The sequence below is a fragment of the Molossus molossus genome, unplaced genomic scaffold, assembly GCF_014108415.1.
Source record: "Molossus molossus isolate mMolMol1 unplaced genomic scaffold, mMolMol1.p scaffold_m16_p_10, whole genome shotgun sequence".
In the NCBI taxonomy this organism is placed as follows: Eukaryota; Metazoa; Chordata; class Mammalia; order Chiroptera; family Molossidae; genus Molossus; species Molossus molossus.
In genome coordinates this window covers 73757182-73778313 of record NW_023425345.1, presented here as the reverse complement: position 1 = coordinate 73778313, position 21132 = coordinate 73757182, and the positions used below count along the sequence as shown (strand labels likewise).

General features: G+C 39.4%; 1 protein-coding gene across 1 annotated transcript in view; it reads right to left on the bottom strand.

Annotated features, from left to right (window-relative positions):
• Positions 1–13673, bottom strand: part of R3HDM2 (R3H domain containing 2) — a 114684-nt gene extending 101011 nt beyond the window's left edge. The window contains exon 1 of the mRNA XM_036253176.1: positions 13273–13673. Within this exon, the coding sequence (XP_036109069.1) occupies positions 13273–13309 (37 nt within the window). The 5' untranslated portion in view covers positions 13310–13673. The remainder of the gene's footprint in view (positions 1–13272) is intronic.
• Positions 13674–21132: the final 7459 nt, after the last annotated feature.

The following is a 21132-nucleotide window of genomic DNA, read 5'->3' as shown; positions in this document are numbered from 1 at the left end:
CTGCTGAAAAATGTACAATTTATGCAACTGAAAGCCACTATCAAAGGGGAATAAAGTGATAATTTTAATAATAATATAACTGAAATTACTCATATCAAAGGGGAATAAAGTGATAATTTTAATAATAATATAACTGAAATTACTCAGCAATGAGTTACCAGTTTCTCAGCCAATGGCACAGACCAAAAGCAGCAAAGGAAGGCCAAAAAACCTTGTTCTGGTACAAAACATAAAAAATATTTCATCATTACTCCAAAAATGGAAACCAAATCTATACTGTTTTTTCAAAAAGGTATGGACAAATTTAGAGCTGGCCAATAAGGAAGGGGTACAAACAAGGTTTCTCCTTCACTAGTGCCTGAATGGTTGACAGGCACTCCTCTTCCAGCTATAGTGATATGAAAAGGGAAATATATATATATATATTACATATATATATGATATATATATATACATATATATGTAATATATATATGTATATATAAAATATATATATATATATTAATCCTCACCCAAGGATATTTTTCCATTGAATTTCAGATAGAGTATTTGGGGGGGGGGGGGGGTGGAGAAACATAGATGTGAGAGAGACACATAGATTGGTTGCCTCCCCACAACCCCAGCCAGGGCTGGGGATCAAACTGCAACCAATGTACGTGCCCTTGACCGGAACTGAACCTGCAACTCTTTGGTCCAGGGACCGACACTCTAACTGCTGAGCCAAACTGGCCAGGACAAAAAGGGAAATTTGGGGGGGGCAGTCCTGTGGCTTTATTTCAGCTGTCTAAGTCATATGTTGCTTCACTTTCCTTTTTTTTTTTTAACTTATCTTTATTGTTGAATGTATTACAGATGTCCCTCCTTTTTCCTCAATTGAACCCCTCCTCCCCAGCCCCACCCTCTCCTTCCCCCTTCCCCATACCACTGTCTGCGTCCATTGGTTATACATAGAAGTTCCTTGGTTCATCTCTTCCTGCCCTCCCTCCCCTATTCCCTTTGAGGTTTGTCTATCTAATAACCAATTTGTACTTAATCCCTTCACCTTTTTCACCCATTCCCCCATCTGGCAACAACAAAATGTTCTCTATGTCTATAAGTCTGTTTCTGTTCTGCTTGTTCATTTTGTTTATAGATTCAGTTGTTGATAGATATGTATTTATTGCCATTTTATCGTTCATATTTTTTATCTTCTTTTTCTTCAAGAAGACCCTCTAACATTTCATATAATACTGGTTTGGTGGTGATGAATTCCTTTAGCTTTTTCTTGTCTGGGAAACCATTTATATGGCCATCAATTCTAAATGATAGTTTTGCAGGATAGAGTAATCTTGGTTGAAGGTTCTTGCTTTTCATCACTCTGAATATTTCTTGCCACTCCCTTCTGGCCTGCAAAGTTTCTTTTGAGAAATCAGCTGACAGTCTTATGAAAGCTCCTTTGTGGGTAATGAACTGCTTTTCTCTTGCTGCTTTTAAGATTCTGTGTCTTGAACCTTTTGTATTTTGATGATGATGTGTCTTGGTGTGGGCCTCTTGGGGTTCATCTTATTTGGGACTCTCTGTGTTTCCTGAACTTGTATGTCTGTTTCCTCACCAAGTTAGAGAAGTTTTCTGTCATTATTTTTTCCAATAGGTTTTTAAATTCTTGCTTTCTCTCCTTCTTCTGGTACCCCCATGATGCAGTGAATGTTGGTACGCTTGAAGTTGTCCCAGAGCCTTCTTATACTATCCTCATTCTTCTGGATTCTTTTTTCTTTTTGCTGTTCTGATTGGGTGTTTTTTGCTTCCTTATATTCCAAATTGATGGTTTGCTTCTTGGCTTTACCTGCTCTACTATTGATTCTCTGTAAATTATTCTTTATTTCAGTTAGTGCTTCCTTCATTTCTGACTGTGCATCCTTCATTTCTAACTGCCTTTTTTATGCTTTTGAGGGCCTAAGTGAATTAATTGAGCATCCTTATAAGCAAGTGTTTTGAACTGCATCTGTTAGATTGCTTATCTCCATTTCGTTTAGTTCTTTTCCTGGAGTTTTGTTTTGTTCTTTCATTTGGGACACGTTTCTCCGTCTCCTCATTTTGGCAGCCTCCTGTGTTCGTTTCTATGTATTAGGTAGAATTGCTGTCTTTAGGCTACCTAGGGTGGCCTATTGTAGTAGGTGTCCTGCAGGGTCCAGTGGCACAGCCTCCCTGATCACCCCAGCCGTCCCCTCAAAGTGAACCCCTTGTGTGGACTGTATACCCTCCTATTCTAATTGAGCCTTGATTGCTGTTGGCTCGTCAATCGGAGAGATTTACTCAGGCTGATCAGCTTCAAGGACTGGCTGTGTTCCACTGACCACTGACTTCTGACTACCTTGGAGGACTAGCTGTGTAGGGTCCCACCACACAGAGCAAGACTTACTGCAGCAGGGCTCCGGTACCCACTGAGTTCACTCCTTGAGTATGTCGCTTGTGCAGGTGGTTGGGTAGTGGTGCTTCACCATGGTCTGAAGCTGTCTAATGGGTGTGCTAGCTCTGGGGCAAGGTCAGCCACTGCCTGTGTTCTACCCAGTGCCACCAGGCATAAGCTACAAAGTGATCTGCAGATGGCTGCTTCTTGTGCTGGGCTTGGAGGTGCTCAGGCAAAGGTAAGCTGTGAACCAAAGCTGGCTGCTTCTAGTGCCAGGCCTGGGGCCACGTAGTAAGAGGTATGGAGCTCGCTGAGGCCAGATGCTGCTTTTTTTAGAGAATTTAGGAAAATCTGAAACAGGAGCCAAGACAGACTTTCCTATGGTAAAGACACTGGAAACAGCTTGAGTGGACCTGAACGCTGGTTGGGGCAGGGCCTCAGGGAATCATACAAGCAAACTGTATGAGCCAGGTTGCTGGAGTCCCAGATACGGCAGCCTGCCCTGTTGGGGAAGGGTTCACTAAAGGAACAACAAATGGCCTCTGCCAGCAGGTCTGTCTGGAAGAAAGCTGACTCTCCAGCTCTCATCCCAATGACAAACAACTCAGTTCTTCCCCATATGTCTCTGGTGCCTTTCAAGCTGCCTCCCACATGCTGGAGCCAGTCTCAATGTGGCTTCTTCTTTAATTTTGTAGTTGTAGAACTTCCATTCAGCTTGATTTCAGGGAGTTTTGAATGATGGTTGTTCAGTAGTGTAGTTTTAATTCTGATATGGTTGTGAGGAGGAGATGAGTACAGCATTTACCTACGCCACCATCTTGACCAGAAATCGGGAAATATTTTTTAAAATAGAGAATATACAACTAGCCCTGGCTGGTGCTGTTCAGTGGTTAGAGCACTGGCCCATCCACTGAAGGGTCACAGGTTCAATTCGAAGTCAAGGGCACATACCTGGGTTTCAGGTTGGAGCACATGTGGGAGGCAACCAATTAATGTGTCTCTCTCACATCAATGTTTCTCACTCTCCCCATCCCTTCCTCCCTTCCACGCTCTCTAAAAACCAACTGAAGAAAATATCCTTGGGTGAGGATTAACCAGAAAAAAAGAATACGCAACTCTGGTCCGAAGGCCAACACTCTAACCGCTGAGCCAAACCAGCCAGGGCAAGAATACCAACTAATAGTGCGCTGCTACATCACAGAGAAAAAAAGCAGCAACACTGAGAAAGACAAAAATATTTTCATGAAAGACAGCATGCAGGAAAAAATATAGATGAAAACAAAAGAAACATCAGTACTGATGCATCAAGAAACAGAAAAGAAATATTCAAACTGTCTTACTCTTAGGTTTTGCCAACTTTCTTTCAAGCCTATAGTTTGTTAAAAGAAAAGAGAACAGGCAATGAGAACACTTCCAAACAAAACAAACAAATCCTCCACAACCCATACCCCAAGACCAGAGAATTTCAAAGTGCTCCCAAATAGTCATATTTATAATAAATCTAAATTCCATGCTGTGCTTTTCATAGGGAATCCTCCTTCATCTCTCCTAAAATTACAACTGTAAAAAACATTAAAAAAATGTCATCACAAAAATCAACATAGCACAATCTATGCACAAACCTCTGAGCAGTTTAAGGGAAGAACATGGCAAACTTCTAACTTTCTCACTGCTGCCAAAACAAAATAATAATCTAAAAGTCTGAATGCTCTGATAGTGTATCACAGATTGTGGCCTGTTCCCACACTGCCCTTGCAGCCTTCCTAAGATGGACCAGTGGGATTTAACATGAACCAAATCTGTCAACCAAGTTGAAGACAGACACATGGGTTCTAATGAGCAGTGGTGAAAAAACATACTGCTCCACTCGGCTCCAAACAATGATAAATAATTCAAAAAAAAAAAAAGAACTACCGCAATACAGAGCACAGCAGTTGGACTTAAAATAGACCATAGGCTACAGAGACTAGGTGGAAGAATCAAGAGTCAGAGAAAATGGATTTTTGTCAACAAATCCCCAAGTCCTTTGCAATTTAGGATGCTGCTGAAACTGTCACTCAAAACAGATGTGCTTTTTCAAAAAACAAGTATTTTTCAGGAAATTGGCAAATGTGGTAACAAGATGGCTAATAAACATTAGTTCTACTTGGCAATAGTAGTTATAGAAAAAGGAAATCCAATATAGAAGACAAGTTTTTAAGAAAAAATTAGAAGGGATGTAAAATTTTATTTTATATACCACCAAATTCTAGGTCCAACATAAATTTGGACTTTCACCTACTAATTATCCTCTAGTATTGAGGGTACATAGTAGTCAAGATTTTTCTATTCATTTCTCCACCTCTAACAGATCTGTTAAAGCAATACAAACAAACACAAGATTCTCACCTATTAAAAGGGTAGTTTGAAAACAGAACAGAAGCCATGATTATGTTCGTATCAAATTTAAATTAAACTCTAAGTCTAACAGAACTAATGAATTTATAATTAGATGAAGACAGTCCAAAATCATGTGTACATGTGGCTTGTGCAGGTTTCAACCCACTCAATAATGCTTTAAGTATGGGTTCTGAGGAATAGTGTGGCTGGAGAGTCAATCTTAAGTCTAGTGTCCTCAGGACTATAAGAATAAGCATTAACTCAAATGTAGTCTACAAACTCAACAATGTGTATGATGAAGAAATAACATCCTATATCAAAATTGCATTTCCCCATCAAAATATACACCACTCTCTATAAGTCTGAGATCAATTCCAGACAACTGAAAATTTTAGGACCACATAATGATGCCTAATCTACCTATAATGTTATTTTACAAATATGAAAGAAACCATAATCTTGTCCTTTTATATACTGCTTTTTTCTAACTAAGCAAAACAAATACTGAATAAATTCTTGTTCAGTATAAACTACAGACCAACACATAAATAGAGCCAAATGCTTCTGCCTCACCTGCCTTCAGAAGAAAAATTGACTGTGTCTCCTCATAACTGTTAACTTAAACTACACAAAGATCAGAATGAATGAACTTGGAATAAGATGAAGGGTTTTTTGTTTTTTCAATTTTTAAATTCTCTAGATTCTAAGAACAAACACTAAATAGTATTTTCAAAGGAGAAACAGACAGGCTAATCTAAAATATAGTCCATATAAAACACCTCTCCAGGCATGATACCATAGTTGGACCAATTGTTTTCTATCTCTGCTCTACTCACCAGACAGTAAGCCAGCCATCACTCCTCTCTCTGTAAATTCAGGCTTTCTTACTGTTGACAAACAGGATGGTCAGGTGGACTTGGGGTTGTCCTGGCACTAGTACTACCCTTGGTGTAGTAAATGAACCATTTTCTGGATCGCAATACTTTAGACAGATCCACTCTGACCCCCTTCTAATTTACCTATCCCTTCAGGGCAAGATGTTCATGGGACCGAGGATACACACCTACCTAAAGCCCCTGACTCTACCACCCCCAACTAAATGCTAGATCCCAGAATTCCCTGCCCAAGCAGTCCCAAGCCAACTTCCTGAGCCTTCAGTGGATCTCTTCTCAAACTCTGTCCTCCCATGGACAATACCTACTATTACACATACTCTATGGTCTGAATGGTGAACGAGGGATAGATGATGAGAGGGGTGTAGAGGGAGACTACACTTAGAGGGTCTTCCTGCACTATCTCAGAAATTTGAGGAATCCAGGAATTCTGGCCTTTAGGTCATTATGAAAATATACTTGTCTAGGTAGGAGGAGAGAATTTTTCCTAAGTTTTTAAAAATCTTGATTTGTAACTTAAATATTTAAATATGTGGAATATGTGCTTTCATTCATGCTCTTGCCTTAGGACTTAAAAGTATTAGGAGCAGGCCTAACTAGCCCTATCACTTATCAGCTGTATGATCTCCGATTAGTAATCACCTCAGTAAATCTCACTTTACTAACCTGTAAAATAAGCTAGCTAAAATCTCCTTCGTAGGATTTTAATGCAATGAAATAATTTTCAAAATAATTCTGCAGGGTGCCTGATACACAGCAAATATATGACGAACTAAAACTATTGTTATTGGCTCTGCCATCACCTTTCTCCCTAGTATAAGCAAAAAAGGGACCATAAGGGCAAAAAAGTAGAGCCAACTTCAGAGAAACCAAAACACAGCCATCTGTGAATCTCATTTTAGAGAGTTCTGTCACTGACTACATGGAAGTCTAATAGTATTTTTCTTACAACCATTTCTCCCATTAAAATGTAAGCTCTATGTTTTCTAACTTACAAAAAAGATAAATGTTACCTAAATTTATTGTGGTAATCATTTTGAAATATATGTCTGTCAAGTCAATATGTGGTACACTTTAAACTTATAGAGCTATATGTCAATTATATCTCAGTAAGACTGGAAAAAAATGTAAGATCTATGAAAACAGGGATTTTTCCTTTCTTTTCACTGCTATATCCCTTACTCTGTTTCTGGCATAACGAATAAGTATTTGTTAATAAACTATTAACTACAAAAGCAAGTATAAAATGGTTATCTGACACCCCAATATCAATATTATATGAAAACAAGCCTGGCATAATCAGAAAATAAATTACTATTTTTTAAATATGTTTTTATTGATGTTTTAGAGAGAGATGAAGGGAGAGAGAAAGATAGAAACATCAATGTGAGATAGAAACATTGATTAGCTGTCTCCTGCACACTCCCTACTGGGAATCGAGCCTACAACCCAGGCATGTGCCCTGACTGAGAATCAAACCAGGACCTCTCAGTCCATGGGACGATGCTCAATCCACTGAGCCACACCAGCTGGGCAGAAAATGAATTATTTATATATGGTTACTTCATTTAGCTGCTTCCTTTAATTTCAGAACAGTTTCCTTAAAGATGAAATAAATGAAAACATTAGAATATACCTTTAACATGAGGACATTTCTGCTTTCTTCCACTTCACTTTGACATCTACCTGCACAGAAACACTAGTAATACTCAGTAATTTCATACAAAATCCTATGAGAGAAAAATTCTATTCACTAGATTGCCATAAAGATCTTGTTTTAAGCACCGAATATGATGGGATGTAGTAAAAAGAAGTCCAACAAAGCAGGTTAAGAAAAGGAACCTTCCTACATGTCTCTCATGCTATCCCTAACCCCATGAGTCTTGCTTAGACCAGTTCCATCACCTCCTAAGAACTCAAAGCAAGTCTACAAACTATATCCCACATCCCATCACACTCTCAAAAACATAGCTGGGTTTTCAAATGTCCTTAACATATTTACCTCTCTGATGAATACTCAGTTACAAACTAAAGGTTAGAATATTGAGGCAGGCTCTGGTCAGTTTGGGTCAGCGGTTAGAGCATCGGCCTGTGGATCAGAGAGTCCCGGGTTTGGTTCCGCTTAAGAGCACATACATTGGTTGCAGTTTGTCCCCATCCCGGTTGGGGTAGTGTGGGTGGCAACCATTCAATATGTCTCACCTGCATCAATGTTTCTCTCTCTCACCTCCCCCCTCTCTCCCTCCCACTCTATCTGAAGATAAATGCAAAAATGTTCTCTGGTGAGGATTTAAAAAAAGAATACTGAGGCAGAAGCAGGAAATTTAGAATAAAATCTATTCTGAAATGAAACAAACTGAAATGACCTTGACAACATTATACATGACACTCTCAGGTAGAGAACAATGGCTGGAAAAAAGATAGCTCAGCAGCACATCCTGCATAACAGAATTAAAAGTTTGTCAACAAGGGGGACATATTGCAGACATGCTTTTTGTATACCATAAATCCCAAAACTAGCCTGGGTACTTATTTTAAAGTTTATTTTAATAAAATTGCCTCCTTCATATTGGTCTAATTTGAAACACATCTACAACATAAGGCATCATCTTAAAAAAAAAAAAAAACTACTCTTGGTGACCTCAAGATACTATTAGCAAAAAATAAGTATGATGTTCCTGGGCACTGGCAAAATAAACTACCAGCAGCTCTAAATTCTATGACTGGATTTACATAGATTAATATAACTCCTCCCTGAACAAAATTCAAAACCTTCTTTTAAAAAAAAAAATAAAGACACAAAAGCCAACAAGCTCCAATACATCACATTCTAGGCCAAAAATGCAGGGCTATCAATGTTTAGAAATGCCTCAAGGTGTATAATTATTGAAGTTGTTTAGTATTCTCAAAATTAACATCCACTGCAATGCTTAAGGGATTGTAGGGGCAAAAAGGAGGTATGGGAAGCCCAGCCGGGGTGGCTCGGTTGAGCATCATCCCATGAACTGAAGGATCTCCAGTTCGATTCCTAGTCAGGGCACATGCCTGGGGTACAGAGCGCAATCCTCAGGGGTGGGTGTGTGGGAGGTAGTAGATCAGTGTTTCTCTCTCCCATTGATGTCTCTCTGTCTGTCTCTCTGTCTCCTCCTTTCCCTTCCTCTCTCTTTAAAATTAAAAAAAAAACTTTTTTAAAAGAAAGGAAGTATGGGCAGATAAATTCCACCAAAAAGATCAAGTTCTGATGTATCTCTCTAATAAAAGAAGGCAACAGAATTCTGAAATTAACCAATGTAACTTGCTGAGAGAGTAAAAATTATTACCAATCTCCTCAGTCTCAACTAAAATATGACACTTTTTGTTGCTATTATTCACCAGGACATGGGAAATAAATGAGCTAGAAGCTCAGAACTGTGATAATGATTTTTTAATAAAGATAACATGAAAGATCCTTTCATTTATACCAAAATATGTTAAAAAACACATTTTATCCCTCGTCAGTTGCACAGTGGTTAGAGCGTCAGCTTGCTGACCGAAGGTGGCTCAGGTTTGATTCCTGGTTGAAGGGTACCTATCTGGGTTGCAGGTTTGATCACGGGCCCTGGTCAGGATCATGCAGGAGGCAACCAATTGATGTGTCTCTCTCACATCAATGTTTCTCTCTCTTCCTCCCTTCCACTCTATCTAAAAAATCAATGAAAAAATATCCTTGGGTGCGAATTCAAAAAAAACCAAACACATTTTAAAAAACAATAAATTCAATTTAAAAAAATCTATACCAAATTACCTTTTTCTATTAGATTACCACACCAGAGTTGTGCCATATGATTTTACCTAATCACCTTTATCCTAGCAAAGGATATAACTATGGGATGCTGAGTAAGAAGATCAGTATTCTGTATAGATTTTAGACATTTGATTTCCAGCTTTGTCACTTATAAGTTGGTGTGATCTCCAGCAAGTTACTTAATCTCTTGGTACCTCAGATTCCCTTATCTGTAAAACAAATATAATAGTAACTATCTCATAGGGCTGTAAATATTAAATGAGTTAATATACAGATAATATGCTTACACAGATGGGAAGCCATTTCAGCTATTATTTTTGTTGTTATTTAATCTTCTCTAAAGTAAACAGCAAGAGTGGGTTCTCTAGTTTCCAAACTTAGAATATAAAAATAATATAATCTATTTTATGGCTCCAAAACTGAGGGACCTGCTTGCATAGAATGAACAGAATAAGTAGGCCCAGAGTGACATAAAGTTTTAAGGTCCTCAATATGCATTTTCCTCTAAGAGACAAATATTCTGGGATACAATTTAATATTTGTGTGCCAGAAGGATAAAGTTCTCTCTCTGTACCTATTAGGAACATCAACGGTGCAGGAAACAAGTAAATTATAATGTATAATGTCGCTAGAGCTCTCACCAATGGGAATAGAGCGAGAAGGCATCTAAATCATACCAGAAAAAAAGGCTTCCAGAAGGAGGGATGATTAGGGATAGACAAATAGTATTTAGCTAAACAGAGAAGTAAAGAAACAGACCTAGATTCCATATTTATCAGCTGGAGGATTTGAGGGAAGTTACTTAATCTCTCTAAACCTTAGTTTCCTCATCTATAAAACAGAATAATAGGAGTACTTCTGGAAGGCTGTGTGAAGATTAAAAGGGATAACATGTAAACTGCTTAGAACAGTGCCAGGAACACAGTGTGAACACAAAAACACAATAATATTACTAACATAGATATATGGGTCACCATGACGCTTTCTCAGAACTGCAAGTATTGCATAAAAAAAGCTATAGTATAAGGCACACAGAAAAGTGGCCTAAGAAGAAGCTAGAGGTTAGTGGAAACAGGATCATAAAACATCTTGTGTACTAACTAAAGCTATGAGAAATCTGTAAAGGATTTTCAGAAAGAAGTTACTTCATCATCTTTCTACTTCAGAAAGATTATTACTTTTGCTACAATGTGGATGAAAGAATATAAAATAGAGGCAGAGACACCAGCTAGAAAAAAGATAAGCATTTTAGCTGTAGAATGAGAGGACTCTGACAAGAGAGGCAATAAAAAGGTATAATCATTAAACTTAGTGACATAGTCCTGGCCAGTATGGCTCAGCGGTAGAGCACCAGCCCGCAGACTAATGAGTCTCGGGTTCAGTTCCGGCCAACAACACGTACCTCAGTTGCAGTTCATCCCCGGCCCTGGTCGGGGTTAGACAGGAGGCAACTAGTCAATGTGTCCCTCTCACATGAATGTTTCTCTCTCTCTCCCTCCCACTCTATCTGAAGGTAAACAGAAAAATATCCTCCAGTGAGAATTAAAAAAACAAAAACTTAATGACGTATAAGATGTATATGATGATTGGGAGAGAAGTCTAAGAGGAAACCAAGGTAACTTGATAGAAAAGCAGCTTTCAAATTATGGCCTGGGGCTCCTGGGAATTTCTTTTTTTTTTTTTTTTTTAATCCTCATCCGAGGACATTTTTCCATTTTTTGTACAGACAGAGTGGGAGGGAGAGAGAGGAAGAGAGAGAGAGAGAGGGAAACATCGACGTCAAAGGGACACATCGAGTGGCTGCCATCCGCACGACCAACCAGGGCCGGGGACAAACTGCAACCGAGGTACGTGCCCTTAGTGGGAACCGAACCCGGGTCTCTCCGGACCGCAGGTGGACGCTCTAACCGCTGAGGCAAACCGGCCAGGGCTCCTGGGAATTTCTCAAGACTTTTCCATGGGATCTATAAAGCCAAAATCATTTTTATAATAATACTAAGATATTGTTGGTCCTTTTCACTCTCATGCTCTCACAGATATAGCAACAGTATTTTCCAGAAGCATTGTGACATGTAATAATATAATTAACTGAATAAAAAGGCAGATATGAGAATTCATCTGTGATTATTAACCTCAACATTAAAGCAGTTCTGTAAAAATGAAAAACAATGACATATATCTCACTAAATTTTGTTGTTGCTGTTTTAGAAAAAATTTTCAGAAAAAGTCTGCTTTTAGCCCTGGCTGCTTTGGCTCAGCAGTTAGAGCATCGGCCCATGGACCAGAGAGGCCTGGGTTCGGTTTCCGCTAAGGGCATGTACCTCGGTTGCAGTTTGTTCCCAGCCCCGTTTGGGATCATCTGGGTGGCAACCACTCAATGTGTCTCTCACATCGATGTTTCTTTCTCTGTCTGCCCCTCCCCACCCCCCTCCGGCTCTATCTGAAGATAAATGCAAACATGTTCTTGGGTGAGGATAAAAAAAGAAAGTGTCCAAAAGGCGTTACATCAGTGAGACTGGATATCTAGCCCACCAAACTGTGATAGAAACTGAAACCTTGTATTTTAAAGGGAGAATGCAGGGTCAGAACAGTGGCATATTAGCAGCAGAAAAGGCTGGAGGTGAGAAGAGGCCTCAAGACACACCAATATTTAAGGAATAAAGAAAAGGAAGAGGACTCTATATAGAGGAAAAGGAAAAGTTATAAATAAAAACAAAAAATAAAATAGCACACCACTAGCTATAAATTAATAACAGAAAAAAGCTGGTCAGGGCTTGGAAGAAAAGCAAAGAACCAATCAACCATTAGCAATGGCAAGGAAAAATAGGATGGATAAATGAAATACAGTATTAACGCCAAAGCCTCATTTTAGTGAAGTACATCAATTTCTTCTCAGATAATACTCACGTCTTATCAGAGTTACTCATAAACAACAGAATGATTTCAGGTTCATGTTTGCCTTCTTTCTTCACCCTCTAAAGGGAATGCAAATAAGTAAGAAAATGACGAAAAGGATAGAGATAAGAAGAAAAGGAAATTGCCCTGGATAATGTGGCTCAGTTGGTTGGAGTATTGTCCAGTACACCAAAAGGTTGCAGGTTTGATTCTTGGTCAGGGCCCATACCTAGGTTATAGGTTTGTTTCCTAGTAGGGGTGCATACAGGAGGCAACCGATCAATGTGTCTCTCTCTTCTCTCTTCTCTCTTCTCTCTCTCTCTCTCTCTCTCTCTCTCTCTCTCTCTCTCTCTCTCTCTCTCTCTCCCTCTCTCTCTCTCATCACTAAAAACATATGCTCGGATGAGGGTTAAACAAAAAAAAAGGAAAGGAAAGATCCTGGATGAAATATATGAAGCAGTAACTCTATGAAGAGGCATTCATTCATCCAATAAATACTCTGTGGAAGGCATCTTAATAGCCACTGGGAAAAACAGCTGACTAATATACCAAGCTATTCTCTTGAATCATCAGCAAAAGCAACAGACTGGGAATAGAAATAAAACTTTCTTGATAAGGCTGGCACAAACAGGGGCAGCTCTGTATTCCAAAGATGGCTCTAGCAAACCTCAGAGCTCAAAGTCACCTAATTTCTGAAACGTGTCCTAATTCCACAAAATAACTCCAAAGAAATATTTTCTTCAAGTGCTTGACAGCTACATGGTACTGTGACAATGCTATATTTCTGAGTTTTTACACAGATAAGAGCAACTTTGAAATGCAGAGATAAATCTTTAAGAAATCCTAGTTTATATTATAAATCATCATAAACTCTGACATAAGCTCCAAAACTAATAATAGAGGCCAAAGGAGAATTACCTAGCTAGTGTACTTACGCTGGGAAGGTTGCTTTAACTGGTCAACTGTACCCATTTGAATGTGATTTTTATAAATAAGGCCATTCTTTCAAGAAAAGGACTGTAAGGATAAGAACAGAGTAAAAGCATATTGAAAACACCTAGAACCTAGCATTATATCCAAAGAGAACTCTGAACAAGAAAGGATGTATTATCACACACACGCCGTCACTAAAATCTTTTTACACCATCATTTTGTGCTGTGGTAGCTGACTTATCTCTGGTTCTAAGCCTGTGTCTGATTGATTTGCAAACTTCTAGAGGTAGCTGGGCTTCAACAGACGCTGAACAACATCAAAAGTATCTTTTTGTCTGTTATATTTAGCCGCTACCCGCCCCATCTTTAAAAAATGTTTTTTATTGATTTTTTAGAGAGAGATGGAGAAAGAAAGAAACATCAGTGTGAGAGAGAAACATCGATCAGCTGCCTTCTGCATGCCCCCTACTGTGGAACGAGCCCACAAACTGGGCATGTACCCTGACCAGGAATCAAAATGGGACCTCAGTCCATGGGACGGACGCTTAGTCCACTGAGTCACACCAGCCTGGATTCCCCACCCATTTTTTAAGGACTTGAGAAAGGAAGGTATTACTGGACAGAAGTTAGTAACAATAGGTGTTCCTGACATTACTGAAAACTTTAGGGGTGGAGACTTTATTTCTGACTGAGAAGGAATAACAAGGATTATATTTACCTTCCTGGCACAAACAACTAAAAAAAAAAAAACAGACAAAATGTGTGAAACAATGGTTTCTAAGACATTGGACATCAGGCAATGAAGGACAGTGATTCCTGAGATAGAAAATAATGACAATCCTATGATTACTCAAGTGATTCTGAGAAAGCCAAGGAGTCTAGAGTTCACCGAAGAGAGTAAGTCAAAGACTGGAGAAAATATTTGCAAACCACATATCCAACAAAGGACTTGTATCTAGAATATATAAAGCATTCTCAAAACTCAACAGAAAAGAAACAATCTAATTAGAAAATGGGCAAAAGACATTAACTGACATGTTCAAAATCATTAGCCATTAGTGAAATGCAAATTAAAACCACAATAACTTATAATTACACATGTATCATAATGGTTAACATAAAATATACTGATGATACCAAATGTTGGCAAGGATGCAGAAAAATTAGATCACTCATATATGTATAGCTGGTGGACATGTAAAATGGTAGAGCCACTCTAGAAGACAGTTTGGCAGTTTCTCATAAAATGAAATACACAGTTATCATAACACTCAGCAATTATACTCTTGGACATTTATCCCAGACAAATAAAGACTTTAGTTTATACAAAACCTGTACAGGAATGTTCATAGCAGATTTATTCATAATAGCCAAAGATTGGAATCAACATACAAGTCCTTCAACAGGTGAATGCTTAATCAAGCTTGGGGCAACCATACTACAGAATACTACTCAGTAATAAGATGGTACAGGACTTCCGGTCAAGATGGCGGCGTAGGTAAACACAGTATCGCGTCCTCCCACAACCACATCAAAGTTATAACTAAACTACAGAACAACCATCATTCAAAATCACCTGAAATCAAGCTGAATGGAAGTCCTACAACTACGGAATTAAAGCAGCAGCCACATCCAGACTGGTAGGAGGGGCGGCGGCAGCGCTACAGGCTGGTACCACACCCACGTGTGGTGGATAAAAATCAGGAGGACACCTCGGCTGGGAAGGTCCTTCCTGAGGACTAAGGGGTCCCCGTCCCACACCAGACGCCCCGCTCAGGGTTCCAGTGCCAGGAAGAGAAGTCCCCATAACCTCTGGCTGGATAAACCAGCGGGAACTGAGGCTCAGGGAGGCTGAGGCGGCTGGAGACCGAGGCAGCTCCTTAAAGGGCCTGCGCACAGACTTATCGAACTCCCTCCCTCTAAGCTTGGAGGGGAGGCAGCTCGAGGGGCACCAGAGACATACAGGGAAGAACTGAGCTGTTTGGCACTGGAGCGAGGGCTGGAAAGGGGGCTTTCTCCGGGACAAAGGTGCTGTCAGAGGCCTTGGTTCCTTTGGTGAGCCCATCCCTGGGGCAGCAGACAGAAGCCATATCTGGGACTCCAACAACCTGGCTCACAATGGTAGCCCTGCCCTGGTGACTCCCTGAGGCCCCGCCCCACCCAACTTTCAGGCCCACCCAAGCTGTTGCCAGTTGCTTAACCATAGGATTGGCCTGTCTTGGACCCTGCTTCAGGTTTTTCCTAAATTCTTTCAAATGAGCAGCATCTGGTCTCAGATAGCCCCAAACCTCTCCTTAATACACAGAAACAAACACAGGGAGGCAGCCAAAATGAGGAGACAAAGAAACAGGTCCCAAATGAAAGAACAGAACAAAACCCCAAGAAAAGAACTAAGTGAAATGGAGATAAGCAACCTAACAGATGCTGAGTTCAAAATACTGCTTATAAGGATGCTCAATGAACTTAGTGAGAACCTCGGTGAACTTAGTGAGGGCCTCAAGAGCATAAAAAAGGACCAGTCAGAAATGATGGATGCACAGTCAGAATTGAAGGAGGCATTAACTGAAATAAAGAATAATTTACACAGCTTCAATAATAGAGTACATAAATCGAAGAAGCAAACCATCGATTTGGAATATAAGGAAGCAAAAAACACCCAATCAGAACAGCAAAAAGAAAAAAGAATCCAAAAAAATGAGGACAGTGTAAGGAGCCTCTGGGACAATTTCAAGCGTGCCAACATTCGCATCTTGGGGGTGCCAGAAGGAGAAGATCGAGAACAAGAAATTGAAAACCTGTTTGAAACAATAATGGCACACAACTTTCCTAACTTGGTGAAGGAAACAGACATACAAGTCCAGGAAGCACAGAGAGTCCCAAACAAGATGAACCCCAAGAGGGTTCATGAACCAAGACACATCATCATCAAAATGCAAAAGGTTCAAGACAAAGAATCTTAAAAGCAGCAAGAAAAAGGCAGTTAGTTACCTACAAGGGAGTTCCCATAAGGCTGTCAGCTGATTTCTCAAAAGAAACTTTGCAGGCCAGAAGGGAGTGGCAAGAAATATTCAGAGTGATGAAAAGCAAGAACCTACAACCAAGATTACTCTATCCTGCAAAGCTGTCTTTTAGAATCGATGGCCATAAAAAGACTTTCCCAGCCCTGGCCAGTTTGGCTCAGCGGTTAGAGCGTCGGCCTGTGGTCCGGAGAAACCGGGTTCGGTTCCCGCTAAGGGCACGTACTTCGGTTGCAGTTTGTCCCTGGCCCTGGTTGGTCGTGCGGGTGGCAGCCGCTCGATGTGTCCCTTTCACGTCGATGTTTCTCTCTCTCTCTCCCTCCCACTCTATCTGTACAAAAAATGGAAAAATATCCTCGGGTGAGGATTAAAAAAAAAAAAAAAAAAAGAGACTTTCCCAGACAAGAAAAAGTTAAAGGAGTTCATCACCACAAACCGTTATTATATGAAATGATGAAGGGTCTTTTTGAAGAAAAAGATAAAATATATGAACAAACAAAATGGCAATGAATTCATATCTATCAACAATGAAATCTACAAACAAAATGAACAGGTAGAACAGAAACATTCTCATAGAAACAGAGAACACTTTGTTGGCTGCCAGATGGGAGGGGGTTTGGGGGAATGGGTAAAAAAGGTAAAGAGATTAAGAAGTACAAATTCATTGCTAGACTGACAAACTCAAAGGGAAAGGGGTTGGGGGGGGGGGTTGAAAGAAACCAAAGAACTTATATGCATAACCAATGGACACAGACAATAGTGTGGGAAAAGGCGGGAGGGGGGCGGGAGTGCGGAGGAGGGGGTCAATGGGGGAAAAGTGTGGAACATCTGTTATAATTTTTACATTCAACAATAAAGATTTAAAAGAAAATAAGATGGTACAAACTACTGATACATGCAATGATTTGGATGGATCTCAAAGAAATTATGCTGAGTGAAAAAAAAAAATGTTAATCTAAAAAGGTAACATGATAGCCTTGGCCGGTTTGGCTCAGCGGTTAGAGCGTCGGCCTGCAGTCCAGAGAGACCCGGGTTTGGCTCCTGCAAAGGGCACGTGCCTTGGTTGCGGTTTGTCCCTGGCCCTGGTTGGTCGTGTGGGTGGCAGCCACTTGATGTGTCCCTTTCGCGTCGATGTTTCTCTCTCTCTCTCTTCCTCTCTCTCCCTCCCACTATATCTGAACAAAAAATGGAAAAATGTCCTCGGGTAAGGATAAAAAAAAATTATTAAAAAAAAACACAAAAAGCCCTGGCCGGTTTGGCTCAGCGGTTAGAGCATCAGCCTGCGGTCCGGAGAGACCCGGGTTCGGTTCCCGCTAAGGGCATGTACCTCGGTTGCAGTTTGTCCCCGGCCCTGGTTGGTCGTGCGGGTGGCAGCCACTCGATGTGTCCCTTTCACGTCGATGTTTCTCTCTCTCTCTCTCTTCCTCTCTCTCCCTCCCACTCTATCTGTGCAAAAAATGGAAAAAAAAATGTCCTCGGGTGAGGATAAATAAAAAAAAAAAACAACACAAACAGGTAACATGATATATGATCCCATTTAAGTAATATTTTGAAACAACATTACAGAAATGAAGAACAAATTAGTGGTTGCTGGGGTTATAGGATTATAAATGGGTGGAGGAAGTCGAGTGTGGTTATTAAAGAGCAACTGGAAGTATACTATAATTTGATGGTGGTTGTGGATATACAAATTCACACATGATGAAATTCCATAGAACTATACACACATATAGAATTACATGTAAAACTGTCAAATCTGAATAAACTTGTAGATTGTACCAATATCAATTTCTTGGTTTTGATATGGTACTATAATTATACAGGCTGTTCCACTAGGAGAAGCTGGGTGAAAAGCACATGGAATAATGCTGTTCATTTTTCCTGCAAATTCCTGTAAATTATACTTATTTCACAATGAAAATAAATGCTGAGAAATTATACAATTATAGAATTAGTAAGTGAAGACATTTTAAAAGTTAAAACTATATTCCATATATACAAAAAATCTAAAGGAAAAAGTAAGCATATTAAGTAGAAGTAAAAAAAAAATCTCTGAAATGTTAAGAGTCAAAAATACACTAAGACTAACAGCAGATTAGAAACTCCAACAGAACAAATCAGGGTAAAAATATTGAGGCGATAGCAATAGAAACTAATCAAAATAAAACAGAAAGAAAAAAGACACACTAAAATAAAATGAACAAGGCATCAGTGAATTGTGGAATAAGTTAAAATTGCCTAATATATATCTAAGTGATATTTCCAAAGGCAAGGGGAAAAATATTTTAAAAAATAATAACTTAAACATTTCCAAATTGGAATAAAACTATAAATACATAGATTCAAGAAGCTCAAAGAATCAAACCAAGATACTCATTACCAAATTACCTAAACCCAGTAATACAAATTTTTTTCTTTATTTTTTATCACCATTTTCCCCCACCCCCTCCTCCATCTCTACCCCCACCCCTTCTCACCACCTATTGTCCATGACAAAGAGTTTTTTCTGTTTTTATTTTCTTTTTAACTCAACCCCTCCACCCCTTCAACACACAGTCCCCAACTAACCCCTTAGAGCTATCAGCCTGCTCTCTATCTATGAGTTTGTCTCTATTTTGCCTGTTAGTTCATTTTGTTCATTAGATTCCACATATGATTGAAATCATATAGTACTTGTCTTTTCAGAGTAAATGTAAAAGCAACCAGAAAAAAAGGACATATTATATATAGAGGAACAAAGATGAAGATGACAGCAGAATTCTCATTGAAAACTATTCAAGCCACCCGGCCACTGTGGCTCAGTGGTTTAGCATGAACCCATGCACCAAGAGGTCGCTGGTTCAATTCCCAGTCAGGGGACATGCCCATGTTGTGGGCCAGGGCCCCAGTAGGGGACACGCAGGAGGTGGCCAATCGATATTCTCTCTCATCAATGTTTCTATCTTTCTCTCCCTCTCCCTTCCTCTCTAAAATCAATAAACAATTTTAAAAAAAGAAAACTACCTAGCCGGTTTGGCTCAGCGGTTGGAGCGTCGGCCTGCGGTCCAGGGAGACCCAAGTCCGGTTCCTGCTAGGGGCATGTACCTTGGTTGCAGTTTGTCCCCGGCCCTGGTTGAGTTGTGCGGGTGGCAATCACTTGATGTGTCCCTTTCACGTCAATGTTTCTCTCTCTCTCTCTCTCTCTGTCTCCCACTCTATCTGAACAAAAATGGAAAAAAATGTCCTCAGATGAGGATTAAAATAAATAAATAAATAAATAAATAAATAAATAAATAAATAAATTTATCAACTATTCAAGTCAAGAATAATTTGAAATATATTGTACAATTTATATATACAAGTAAAATGTATTATAAAAACAGGGCAAGAACCAGGAAGGAAAAAGCAGAAGTATACTATTGTAAAGTTGTTACATTACACATGAAGTAGTATAACACTATCTTGAAGTATAATATACGGCCCACTATAGGGAAAATGGTAATCAATAGAAACTCACTTAGGAATCCCAGACATTGAATTTATTACTTTAAATCAGCCATCTTAAATAAGATTTTAAAAAAGGAAAGGAAACCATAATTAAAGAATTAAAGGAAAAGTATCAGAATAATGTTTCACCAAAAAAAAAAAAATCAATAGATAGAAATTATAAAAAGGGAACAAACAGAAATTTTTGAAATTTTTGAATGAAAAGAAGGAAGGAAAGAAGGAAGGAAGGAAGGAAGGAAGGAAGGAAGGAAGGAAGGAAGGAAGGAAGGAAGGAAGGAAGAAAAATTGATTCAAGCCCCAGAGACCTGTGGAGCACCATCAAACATATCAACAAATTCATAATGAGAGTCCCATGAGAGAAGAGAAAAGAAAAAATATTAAAATAATGGCCCAAAATTTCTCAAACTTGATTAAAAATACTAAATCTGCAAATCTGATAAGTTCCTCAGAAACCATGGAGGCCAAAAGGCAGACAAACGAAAAAGACTACTGCCCAGCTGGTGTGGCTAAGTGGTTGAGTGTCGACCCATGTACCAAGAGGTCGCTGGTTTGATTCCCAGTCAGGGCACATGCCCAGGTTGTGGGCCCGATCCCCACTGGGGGGCATGCAGGAAATGGCCAATCAATGTTCTCTCTCATCAGTGTTTCTCTCTCTCTCTCTCTCTCTCTCTCCCTGTCCCTTCCTCTCTCTCTCAATAAAAAAAGAAAAACTATCAATTAAGAATTCTATAGCCAGTAAAAGTATCCGTTCAAAGTGAAGGAGTCCAGCTGGTATAGCTCAGTGATTGAGCTTCAACCCATGCACCAAGAGGTCGCTGGTTCAATTTCCAGCCAAGACACATGCCCAGGTTGTGGCCCAATCCCCAGTGGGGGTCACATGGTAGGCAGCCAATCCATGTTCACTCTCATCAATGTTTCTATCTCTCTCTCCCTTTTTTATTTATTTATTTATTTATTTATTTATTTATTTATTTAATCCTCATCTGAGGACATTTTTTTCCATTTTTCTTCAAATCAATAAAGAAAAAAAAAAAAAAGATAAAAATAAAAGTGAAGGAGCCCTGGATGGATGGCTCAGTTGGTTGGAGCATCATTCAGTACACCACAGGGTTGAGTTCAATTCTCAGTAAGGGAACATGCCTAGGTTACAGGTTCAATCCCCAAACGGGGTACATACAAGAGGCAATCAATCAATGTTTCTCTCTCACATTAATGTTTCTCTCTTTCTCTCTCTCCCCCCCTTCCTCTCTCTCTAAAAATCAATAAGAAAAGAAGTTATCCTCAAATGAGGATTTAAAAATAAAAACATTTTTATTTTTATTTATTTATTTATTTTTTTATCCTCACCCGAGGATATTT